The sequence below is a fragment of the Hemicordylus capensis genome, chromosome 2 (genome assembly GCF_027244095.1).
Source record: "Hemicordylus capensis ecotype Gifberg chromosome 2, rHemCap1.1.pri, whole genome shotgun sequence".
Taxonomy (NCBI): Eukaryota; Metazoa; Chordata; class Lepidosauria; order Squamata; family Cordylidae; genus Hemicordylus; species Hemicordylus capensis.
In genome coordinates, this window is record NC_069658.1 from 360477955 (window position 1) to 360490970 (window position 13016).

The 13016-nt window shown below is 43.5% G+C and overlaps 1 protein-coding gene across 1 annotated transcript; it reads left to right on the forward strand.

The window, feature by feature from the left end:
- Nucleotides 1-5759: 5759 nt before the first annotated feature.
- Nucleotides 5760-12216, forward strand: DRD1 (dopamine receptor D1). The gene is made up of 3 exons (XM_053303771.1): nt 5760-5880; nt 6550-7420; nt 7511-12216. The coding sequence occupies exon 3, from the start codon at nt 8093-8095 to the stop codon at nt 9494-9496; it is 1404 nt and encodes a 467-aa protein (XP_053159746.1). The 5' UTR covers nt 5760-5880; nt 6550-7420; nt 7511-8092; the 3' UTR covers nt 9497-12216.
- The last annotated feature ends 800 nt before the right edge of the window (nt 12217-13016 follow it).

Genomic DNA, 13016 nt, shown 5'->3' on the forward strand with positions numbered 1-13016 from the left:
ATAAAAACAGACAACTACAATAAGCAGAAGGAAAAAAACAATTTAAATCAGCATAAAAGCAGAATTTAAACCACAGCATTAAAAAATCCAAGAAAACCAGACAGTTAAAAGCAATCAGAGGTGTGACAGAATAAGATTGTCTTCATGTCCATCTCAAAAGCAGAGAGTGTCCACCATTGCACAGAACACCAAGCCGGAAGTGAATGAGCCAGAGGTTCCATTTTGAGGTTGTCCAACTGTGTGAAACTGTGGTTTTGTCACAGGAGCAACCAGAAGTTTTTGAGCTGAAACTGTAATCTGAACCTTTGGTTTGTAGTGAGTTTTGCTGCTCCAACCTGAGGTTTGAAGGCAGCATCGTGTTGTCCAATTTCTTCCGCTGTTGTAACCTGGGTGTTGTCCTGTGGTTCCTACCAAAACCATAGAGAGGGTACCTCAGACCAGCCCAGAAATGTGCCAGCTTTATGCCTGCCAATGCTTCTCACTGCCTGCCTCTCTGTGCACTTGCCCCTCTCCCGCCATCTCAGCACTCTTTGAGCAGTTGCCTGGCAACAGGGACACCATGTTGCTACATCCCAAGCTTCACAGCATGTCAAAAGGAAAAGCCACATTGGGGGATGCCCACTTTCCACTGTGCCTCATGTTCCCCCCTTTGGCAATCTGCAGGAAAAGGGTATGGGTTGACTAGACGGGCACTTTGTACAGAGGTCTCCAAAAATCAAGTGATGAAGACGTATTTGCACAAGCAAATGGAGTCCCAGTGGCACCATAAAACAAGGAGACCTGTTGTTTCACAACAAAGAGAACAATGCCAGGGGACTGATACCTGGGTCTGGGTTGAAAGGCAGTCACTGGAATTCTTGAGTGGCTCTGCTCTATTTTTTGAACAAATTAGTAGGTGAAGGGAGCCTCAGTCCCTTCCCCTAGGGTGAACTATACAGTCTCTGGCATTACTCATGAGAAGCACTGGGATGATGTTTAAGGGGCTGGATCGCTAATAATGTGTGACGATGTCCCTTCTCCCAAGGATCGCTTTCTCATTAGAGTGGCAGGCCATAAAGAACACATGCGAGCTAGAGAGCTGTCACCGCCCAGCCCATGAAAGCCCCAGGGAAGAGAGCCAGCGTGGTGTAGTGGTTAGAGTGCTGGACTAGGACCGGGGAGACCCGAGTTCAAATCCCCATTCAGCCATAAAACTAGCTGGGTGACTCTGGGCCAGTCACTTCTCTCTCAGCCTAACCTACTTCACAGGGTTGTTGTGAAAGAGAAACTCAAGTATGTAGTACACTGCTCTGGGCTCCTTGGAGGAAGAGCGGGATATAAATGTAAAATAATAATAATAAAAAATAATAATATCTTTCCAGGTCGTGGTGACTGGACAGCAGGAATGAAAGTGCTCACTCTGGCACTCCTTGTCACATATGCATGTTGATTTTTGCCCAGTATAACTATCCTGTTTGCCAGGGATCGCTGTAAATAGGGCCTCCCCTCACCCCCCAATTGCCTGCGGTGGCCAATCTGCATATGCTGCAATGCTGGTCCCAGCCTGGGAATTTTGAATGTGTATTAGGAGCCATCCCTGATCTTGCCAAACTGAGCCCACAGGGAAGCGGCCTGACACATGGACTCCTGGACTCCTTCGCAGTCTGTAGGGGCTGAGTGTAGAGGGGAAGGCAAGGAGTGTGAGTTCTGTTTTTAAACAGATATACTGGGGGCCCCATATCAGCAGGGCCCCATATAACTGGATGGCCTAACACATGAGGCCACAGGAGACCCAAAGCTCATGGGGCCTCTGGTCCTCCCCAATGGACAGACCCTCTCATGAGAGGATGAATCCCCAGCTGGCAAGCCGACACGGGGGCAGAAGTGTGTTGGGGGTTCCTGGACTGCTTTGACCAGGTTTGCCATCACAAGAGCATCCTTTGTCACAGTGGTCCAAACTCCAGAATCCTTTGCCTGCCCTCATATACATATTCCCTCCTAGGAACTCATCTTGATCCCTTCCCAGAGTAACAGAAAATTAGTGCCCTTCTCCATCCCATCATTACCATTAATTGTGATTGTGTGAGATTGTCTGACTATGTGGCACTTGTGAGGGCGGCGGTGCAAATGGTGAGAGGAAAAGGGTTTAAATGCCATTTAAAAGGGTGAAATTCTCTTTTTCTGCTGAGGGCAGGTGGTCCATGCTGAAAAGGCATGATTGGGCTGGGCACACACCCTTGAATATCATGGCCAATGGCTGATGTCCTCCTGATGTGCTGATACCTAGCCCTCAGTCTGCCAACATCAGCGCTATGGTGCTTGCTGGGATGCAGCCTCAGTGCACCAGGAAGAGGAAGGGGCTCTTTCCCCCTGAAACCAGAGGTTGCCCGGCCCAGGTTGGAAGATAGTCTGCGAGATTATTCCTGGGTTCAGGAATTAACTTCAGGTTCATGAACCCATGGCTTCACACTATGAGGCATTTTACATGACCCATGTGAAGCTCCAGGAGGGTTTGTGGGCCTATCCAGGTCTCTCTGCACACCAGCAGCCTCCAAGCCTTGGGCAGCCAGATCGGCCGCCCACATGACTGCCGGCTCTGTCAGGTTCAGTCAGTTCCAGGATGCCAAGAGACCCCTGAGGCCAGTAGGCTGGCTGCAGCCTAACTGTCATGGGTCTACTCGTGTGTTGTTGCTGTGTGCTATGGTGGCACACGAGCAAAAAACCCAAGGTTAATGGAGCACTCATCCTGTTAACCTAATTTAAGGGGAGGAGGAATTAAGTGGGCTAGCCACCTTGGAACCACCAGGCTCACGTGCAAGCCCAGTGGTTCTCCCAATCAGTAGAAAGTGGGGTATGCTCCCTTAGTCTGCTTTCTCCTAATCATGGGAATAGCTTCATCTTCTAGAAAGGCTCTGTGTGTGTGTGTGTGTGTGTGTGTGTGTGTGTGCGTGTGTGCAGGGCTGATACACATCCCAGGAAGTTAATTCCACAAGCCTGGTCCTACCACAAAGAAGGCTCTGTTCCTGGAACCACCAAGAAAATTTGCATTAAAGGCAGAGAGAAAGGCCTGAACTGTAGATCTGAGTGTCCAGGTAGATTCACTTGGGTAAAACTTGGTTAAGCATAGTAATGTGCACTTATCACATTTGAATTCTATCCATCCTTTGAGGAGCTCAAGGTAGCATTCATAATGCTATCCCATTTCATTCTCACAACAACTCGATGAGGTGGGTTAGGTTAAAAAAAAGCCACCCAGTGTACTTCATGAATGAACATCTATTGATTTCCAGAGGCTAAAAAAGTATGTGTTACATTCAACACATGTATTAAAACCGGAATTTCTACTTCTATGGAAAAGCAACTTTGTTGAAGGTGATTTGTTGTGGGGAAATGGTGAGAAGAGGAGTAAACATATGCCTGGATTCCTGCAGAGAGTAAAATGGCAGAAAAGCAGTGTCTCCCACCATTTCCTAGTTTCAGATTGCCCCCTCCTAAATCCGCTTCTCCCTCAGAGAAGCAGCCATTGGGGCTATTCCCACAATCAGGCAAAATCGGGCTAGGGAAGCATAGCCCGATTTTGCCTGATTGTGGGAGCCACCCACAATCGCAGGTGAGCCCAGTGGCTCCCAGGCGGTTAACCCACCTAAGTATCCCTGCCCTAAAACCGGGTTTGCAGAGCGAGCGCTCCGCAAACCCGGTTTTCAAAATCATGAGTAGCCGTGGCATGGCTCTGTGCCGTGGCTACTCATGACTAGACCCCCGGAGGGGAGGCGAAAAGCTGCCTCCCAGCTCCGGGGGTCTCTCTAGCATGCCCTGCGCACTCGCTCAGGGCATGCTGGAGCTTCTGGGGGCCGATTGGCCCCTGCTTCCCCCAGCCCCCTCCCTCTCCGTCACGGAGCTGGCAATCGTGTGGGTGGCTGATCCGGCCGCCCAGGGCTCCCGCCCTGCTCGTGTGCAGGGAGAGCGGGCTTAGCCTGCTCTCCCTGCTCACTCTCACAAGCCGGGTCTCACTGATCCTGAGACCCGGCTCATTGAGTTTTAATGCACACATTTGCTTGTAACATTTGGCCCCGATCACTATAATAGATTGGAACCTGTTGTTAGGCCGATGTTAATAATCCATGCAGATTATATGCAGGATTGCTTTAGCTTTTGCTCCAGAAATGAAAGGAGAATGAAACAATGCTACAAGTGGTTTATCATTATAGTACACACATATAGTATAGTATGCTACATTTGTTAACCTTCAAGGTGTCACAGCATCTATTTGTTGCTTTTGCTGCTGCAACAGGTTAGCACAGCTATCCCTTCAGAAGTTCTTCCCTCCCTGTAGACCTCAACCTGGCCTTGCTTCCTTGAGTGCTGTTTCTGATGTTAGATGTTTATCTTGAGAAATATGCTAAAGATGTGTGTCAGTTATGAGTGGGTGAACATGTATGCATTTTAGTGCCCAAATATCATTCAGTGGGGGTGGAAGATACCTCTGGCCATTATTCAGTTGCATCTGTGCCCAAATATGGCTATACTATTTCCTAAGTTACTGTAGCATTGCACAGGCATTTGCTACATGTGGTGGTAGGTTGGGATCATGCCTGCCAGGTTGTCAAGCACAGACTCACCTGTTTGAAGGATGAGCTGCACAGGGACACAGTTGTACTCTGGCAATGCATGGCCTCCGAATACTTGATTTAGATACCCTGCAAAAACGGAGGTTACATATTGTGTGAGTACAAAGTCTACACACCTTGAGGTGTATGCATGTGAGACACTGCATAGTTGGGGCTTAAGTAAATGGAGATTGGGAGCAGTAATGGGGTGGGGCTCCAGGTATGTTCCCAACCTCCCTTCTATGTAGAAAATGTAGGAACATAAGAGCCCTGGTGGATCAGGTCAAATGTCAATCTAGTCCAGCATCATGTTTCCCACAGTGGTCAACCAGATGCCTCTGGGAAGTCCATCAGCACCAGATGACAACAGACCACAATCACCCATATTTAGCTCCTCTGCAGAGGATTTAGAGGCACATTGCCCCTGAAGCTGCAGGGAGCATATCATACAACTAGTAGACTTTGGTAGACTTGTTCCCCATGATTTGCCCAATCCCCTTTAAAAGAAGTACGACCTTTGTCCATCCTAAATCTTCTGCTAATGTCATTTGTACATGACTGATGGCAAGCAAGGCAAGGGTCAGTCAATGTAATCACAGAAGCGGGTAATGCAATAGCAGAAGAGAAGGATAATTGGAGAGATGTGGCTGAAGGCGACAAAACTACAATAAAGAGTAAATGAAAATCCTCTCTGGGTTTTCCCCAGAAGAAACTTAAATTATCTCTGACTCTAAGGTTTCCTTCCAAGGTGAAATTCTGGAGAATTTTCTCAGATAGTTTTTCCACATCTGACAAATCCCCTCATTTCAAGACACGGACTGGTCTGGTAATTTACAGAGAAAATTACATGACATTTCCTATCTACCATAGCTTCTGCTAGAGGAGTGCTTTGCTTCTGGGAGGATTTGTGTGCCATGGGAGGAGCTAGCCAATAGCTCTCTTTATTCCTTACTTTCACTCTCCCCAGTCACCCACAGGGACACAGAAAACAAATAATGCACATGCGGTCCGTTAATATGGGGAAATATATTCTTCTTCCAGAAGAGGGAGCCAAGCCCACACTAAAGTCTGTGTTGCTTGAAGTTAGTGAACAATGATCTGCAGAGAGTGAAAGTGGCTATGTGGAGTGTGTGTGAGTGTGTATTGGGGGGGTGGGGTGGGGAGTGGAGACGAAAGAAACCAGAAATAAACCAGCAGCAAAAAGATGAGGTGAGTGTTGTGCTTTCAGCTGGGAGCTTGTAACATCAGCGCCTCACAACAGCCGTACTGTGGGATAAATGACTTCTCTGTGTTGGTAAGTTAATGCTGGAGGGCAAAGACAAATCTCAGACCTTGGTGTCAGATTGAACTATGTGTGTTTTGTTTGTGGGAGTTGGGGTTCATGGCTAGGTGGGGGAGTTTCTTGGCACTGATTAGATGATTAAAAGGGGAAAAAATTCTGCTTAGGAGTGTTGGAATGCCTGTATTCTAATATGCCTATATTTTTATGGGTATGTTTAAGTATTTTAACGTATTTATGTGTGGCTATGCACAATCATACATAAAGTGTGTATGCGTGCTGAATGGCATTGACCACTGACTACGTTCTGGCCTTGTTTGGTGCATACTTAAACATTCCAAAACAACATATTTATCGCCTAAGTCCATGACTGTCAGGATAAACTGACATATCTTGACTCTTTAGAGAGGTGAAAGTGCTACTGAGATTAATACAGCAGTGGACAGTTTAAATAAATATGGTATCCTCAGAAACGGGATATATTGGTAATAATTATTCTATTAATCTTTCCATTGTGTATGTGTACTGCATATATGTTTATTTGCTACAGAGGAATAAGAAAGAGGCTATGTACAGTGCTTCTTTATGAGAAAGCTTCTTGGATTTTAAGGTCAGGTAATTTGAAAGATTACTGCTTGTAAATTTTACTGCCTCATACCTGGATTTCCCTCCTCTGTGATTTAGGAAAAAGACCTCAAACAGAGAGACCTTTTCTAGCAAGGTGATGTTGCTACCCACTACCCTAGGCAGGAAGAAGCCTGTGCCATCAGGGTCCCTCACTCGGCAAGAAGGACCTGGGATCAGCGATGTAAATCAAAGAGTAGAGAGCAGGAAACCCTGAAAAAAGCTGTTGGATCTGGGCACTTTGAAATGAAGAGAGACTATGATTATGACCTAATCTCTGGGGAGCAACAATAATGGGGCTATAACTGCAAGGTGAATTATTCTCAGAGTGCCATGGAGAATAGCTTGACAGCAAAGAACCCAAGCTAACTTAGTAACTCACTTATATTTAATACAGTAGCCACTGGCTAGAAAACTGCATCAAGGGCCAAAGGGATTTGTACTCAGGTTCCACCACCCTACTACTCCCCGCCTTCCTTTCTCCAATGAAGACGAAAAGGCAACCTAAGACTCTCCAAGATCTTTGCCAGAGAGTCTGAAATATTGTGCCTTTGATTGGGATGATTTCATCCTGATGGGCCACTTCAACAGGATGTACAAAGCGTGACTTGGGTGATGAGCATTCAGACAGGACTGACTTGAGGCACAGAGTTTGCACATGAATCATGAGGGATGGCTGGAATTGAAGGAGCCTGTCCATGTCCTGTCTTTGGAAGACTAATGTTAAAGAAGAACTCTTGAAAGTTTCATCTGATGGCTTTTGCTGAAAAATTAACACCTGCTGGTCCACGCATCTGCCTACCTGATGTAATGCAGCCTGCCTGCTGTGATTGTATCTCTTTGCTTTGCTATGCAATTGGAGTTCTAAATTATAAAGTATAAAGAAAAATGTTCTTTCCTGGAAAAGAAGAGAGCATCAAAAGTAAAAAAGGTAGGATTCACAAATTCTTCCTTTCAAAAAACTCATGATCCCTTATATATTTAATATCTTCAAATGTAAATTTGTTTTCTTTGTCTCTAGGACTGTGATTCTTAGACAATGTGGAACAATACAAGGAGTTGATTCCCGAGGCTACCTATAAAGAGAACTGACGTTTTAATTTCAGAGCAGAAAGGTATGAAGGCTGAAAGGGTATTAAAATGTCCCACCAATTAGAGGGATGGAAAATTATATTAGAAACAAAAGCACCTAATGCGTTACGCTTCAATAGATCTGAAGGGCTAGTTAAATGGACACTGGATAAACTGAATCAATAGCCTATTTAAGTGAGGATACATGTAAGCTGGAAGGTGATTGTTCCCCTGGTCTGCTGAGTTTATTTGTACAGAACTCTCTGAGGATTTTTCTGCTGGCCTGTTCCTCTTAGAATATTCTATCTTAGGCTGAAATCCAGAAAAAATTGCTGGGGGGGAAATGACAGTGATGGTCAACTTCAGCTACTTGCAACAGAATGTCTGATGTTTCTTAATGAGATTTCTGAGGATGATGGCATCCCTCTCAAGGGTGAAGAGACTATAGCACAAGCCTTAAAGGACTACTGGGTGGTGAGTAATTAATGGACACCTGATGTCTATTTTGTAAGCTCTGCAAGGACATGAGCTGATGTCATCACAAATCCAATGCTATGATATTGCCTCAGGAGAAAATATGACTTGGAACAACACCACTATGGACGGGGAAGGGTTGTTTGTGAAAAGGGATTCCTGCTTCCGAATCCTCACCGGCTGCTTTCTCTCCTTGCTGATACTCTCCACGCTGCTAGGGAACACCCTGGTCTGTGCAGCTGTCATTAAGTTCCGCCATCTGAGGTCCAAGGTCACCAACTTCTTTGTGATTTCCCTGGCGGTCTCGGACCTTTTAGTAGCAGTCTTGGTAATGCCTTGGAAAGCTGTTGCAGAGATAGCTGGATTCTGGCCTTTTGGATCATTCTGTAACATCTGGGTCGCATTTGATATCATGTGTTCTACAGCCTCCATCTTAAATCTGTGTGTCATTAGTGTGGACAGATATTGGGCCATCTCCAGTCCATTTAGATATGAGAGGAAAATGACTCCCAGAGCAGCTTTTATCATGATCAGCGTGGCATGGACTTTGTCTGTGCTGATTTCTTTCATCCCAGTGCAACTGAACTGGCACAAGGCTAAAACCACAAGTTTCTTAGACCTGAATGCCAGTTTCCAAGGTGTAGCCATGGACAACTGTGATTCCAGTTTAAATAGGATGTACGCCATCTCTTCTTCCCTCATTAGCTTTTACATCCCAGTGGCCATCATGATAGTAACCTATACAAGGATATACCGGATTGCTCAAAAACAAATAAGACGCATTTCAGCTTTGGAAAGGGCAGCGGTGCATGCGAAGAACTGCCAAACCACCACCGGCAATGGAAACAGTATGGATTGCCAGCAGCCAGAAAGTTCCTTCAAAATGTCCTTCAAAAGAGAAACAAAAGTCTTAAAGACGTTGTCAGTGATCATGGGGGTGTTTGTATGCTGCTGGTTACCGTTTTTCATACTGAACTGCATGGTGCCCTTCTGTGAGTCCAGTATACCATCCAGGGGAGCAGAACCTTTTTGTATTAGTTCGACCACATTTGATGTTTTTGTTTGGTTTGGATGGGCCAATTCCTCGCTGAACCCCATCATTTATGCCTTCAATGCAGATTTCCGCAAGGCATTTTCAACTCTCTTGGGATGCTACAGACTCTGTCCCACTTCCAGCAATGCTATAGAGACAGTTAGTATCAACAACAATGGGGGCGTCGCCTTTTCCAGTCAGCTTGAGCCCAGAGGGTCCAGTCCCAAAGAGTGTAATTTGGTTTATCTGATCCCACATGCTGTTATATGCCCAGAAGACGATGACATTCTGAGAAAAGAAGAGGAGGGGGAGCTATCTAAAACGCTGGAGAAACTGTCTCCAGCTCTATCAGGTATCTTGGATTTCGAAGCTGATGTATCTTTGGAAAAAATCAATCCCATCACTCAAAACGGTCAACATAAAACCTGAGGTCCTTTGTTAATCCATCAAAATGTAACCATCTGAGAAAGATATTAAGGCGTTCTCTGTAAAAAAAAAAAAAAAAAAAGTGTGCTATTGTGAAAGTAAAAGCCATCACTCAAAAGCCCAGAGCTCAATTTGCTGCTGTTTGACAGAAGCATAACATGTAAAAACTAAGATTTCCAACTTGCATATGTTGTATTTAGGGTTGCTCTGTGTTCAGCCTGAATGGAAATGGATCTAAGCTGTGTAGATACAGTGCAACAAAAACAGCTTGATAAATATTTGCAGAAACTGAACTGTGGGAAGTGAATACATGTTACATGATGAAAAAAATGTATTAAACTAAATATGAGGTTCCCATTTGACTTGCATAGTTGTTCATGGCTGTTTATAGGTTGCGAGTAAAGTTTGGTGAATTGTCAGGGTAGGTGGATGCCTTTATAAATGATTTCTGAACATCAACTGAGCCTTATAGCAAGAATGGAATATTTTTAATAGTAGGAAGAAAATGTGTCAAGACCAGCGTTATTTATTTATTAATTATTTTAAATGGCTATTTTTCATATGTTACAATAAATCTAGCTTTATTTATCTTCTTTTAATATATGTTTAAAGAATGGGGGATTTCTAGGGTCTCACTCACTGTATTTCGACCAGTTCACTAGTCAGCACTTTATAAAAGGAGAATTTGGAAAGCCAGCTTTGCTTGGATAGCTCAAAAACTGGTAGTAGTTCAAAGCATAGCAAAAGATGATGAATCAACAATGCTGTGTAACAACAGTGAGGTATTTTTGTGGGTGGGTGCTTCAACAATATAGGACCAGAGTTGACTGAATGACAAGTTGTAAAAGCCGTGCCCTTATTGAAACAAATTACTGCTCTTTATTTTGAAGTTTCATGTTATGTTGACTTTGCTTGAATGTCAGCATGTGAAACTGTATATAGTATACCTTTATATATGAATAAAACCTTTAAAGATGAATCAGTCTAAGGGGGGAAAAACCTGCCTTAGTTAACCAACACTAGTATTTGCCGTTTTGTAAAATAAACAACCCCCATCCCACAGACGTTTCTTTATTAAAATCTTGGATATCTTTTCTTGGGAGCATTCCTCTAAAACATGCATTCAGTGAAATGGAAGCTAGGTCTATCAGCAGCTGTTATCCTTAATAGCTCCATAGAGCCTCCATTTTCATGGATAATATACCTTTGAATACCAGATGCTGGATACAAACAATTAAGGAAAGCTAATTATTGTATCCGTGTCCTGCTTGCGCACTTCCCAGAGGTGGCCATTGTAGGGAACAGGATGCTGCACTCTGAACCCTTGTCTGATCCAGCAAGATTTTCTTATGAAAATGGTAATAAGAAATCAGAAATCATGATGCCATCCCTTTTACTGAAGCTAAATCATGCTGTTTCCCTGATCCTGTATCTCATTTGGAATGCCTTGAAATGTGATACTGTAGTGGTTTTTTTGTTTGCGGCCCTGAATAAATAGTGCCTAATTTCTGTTCTAGATTCAGAGGTAGTGAATGGAGCAGCAAAACCCTATTCCACAGCCATCTGAGCTCTAAAAAAATGTTGCCAATATTTATCTTTCAGTCATTTGAAACTATTATTATTATTATTATTATTATTATTATTATTATTATTACATTTATATCCCGCTCTTCCTCCAAGGAGCCCAGAGCGGTGTACTACATACCTAAGTTTCTCTTTCACAACAACCCTGTGAAGTAGGCTAGGCTGAGAGAGAAGTGACTGGCCCAGAGTCAGTCACCCAGCTAGTATTATGGCTGAATGGGGATTTTAACTCAGGTTTCCCCGGTCCTAGTCCAGCACTCTAACCACTACACCATGCTGGCTCTCTAAAATTCTAAAATTCCTGCCACAATCCCTCAGTACTGTACCCTCAGTACTGTCAAATAAAAATAACAAAGTTGTTAGTTCTAGCAACAGTCACCAGTATTAATAAACAAGCATGTCCCAAGATAATTATTTACAATTTTTTTTAATGAGGGTGAGAGAATGTTAGCAAAAAAGACCCCAAACCTTTGGAGAAACTACTGATAGCATTCTTCAAAATATGTAGCCAGAAAAAGAGCCCTTTCTCGTGTAATGGCAAAATGTGGGCCAAATGGACCCGTGGTTTGCCTCCCCCTGCTGCTGTGTTCTCCCAGACAATCAGAATCTGAAGTCTGGGAGGTGGCAAAGGGGGTGGGACTGGCTGCACGGACTTCCTTCGACCCTGGAGGAAAAGCCCACCCTGTGCCAGCCAATGGGCTGGCAGCCCATGGGAGGAGCTTCCTCTCTTACCTCTGGTTTAGGGTGAAATCCCAATTCATATGTAATGGAGGAGGGAATGGACCCTTGGTTTGGTGAGTGGAACTCACTACAAACTGAGGGTTCATTCCCAGATTTGTGTGCAAAATCAGAACTGCGGTTGGGTCTGGGAACTGTGGTTCTGATAATTCAGACATCACTGGGGGCAAACTGGAGGTGAGGTCGGCTCTGGTTTGGCATGATGTCCGAAGGTGGCCAAGAGTACCAGGAGAGAGAAATTAGAAGTCTAATGAGAATATGCATCCAGAATCAGGTCTGTGTTGAGTATTGTGAATGTTTTCATAATTTTATTGCCTGTAAGCTGTTTTCATAATATAATAAAATTATTTTGTGAACATAAAAGTTAAATAAAGCAATTTACATTACATTTATTAAATAAATCCTGGCTTTTCATTTGTCCTATCATTTTAAATAATAATAATAATAATAGAGATTGTCAATAATATTTTTTCTACTTTTTGTTATTGCTCTGGAACATCTTGCTGCAAAAAACCTATTTTGATGTCAATATGTCAAATATATAACAGCTAGGAATGTGTCCTATTGAAATACCTCTTTGGCACCCCTTCCAGATTGGATTGATTTTTACCCTTGTTGAAACTGTGCGATTTAACAAAAACCTTAATTATAATATAAAGAGCTGTTCACAGCTCATTGTCGCATAGCTGTTTGTTTTTGCAGTCACATCTAAACTATAAGGAATGGATGAACTTTTGCCAGTAAATATGTGAAAATCTACATACTAGGAAGCTTTCTCCCGTGTTTGTGGATTCTGACTTTTCTTATCACAGATATGAAAAATAACCAAAGATTACTTCGTGTTTTCATAATTACATTGGCAAAACCAAATGCCAATAGTTCAATTTTCTATTTTCAGAATTCAAAACTGTGGAAGTACTCTGAACAAATGAACACTGGTGTATGTTAGCCGTCTAGAGTTGGAGAACTCTGGTCTCCCGTTCAGAGTTTTCATAGATCCTTTATGAAAACAGGCATATACTTTACTTGTTTTCTGCCAAACCATCAATATTGTATTGCTGTGTATTTCAGTCATCTAACACTGTTTTGATTTCAGTGAGAAGCCAATCGATTATAACAAGGTGAAACTTGCAAAGCAAAGAAATAGTCATGGAGAACGTACCAGTATTGTGCTTTTCTATTACTATGCCCTCTGTTTAGT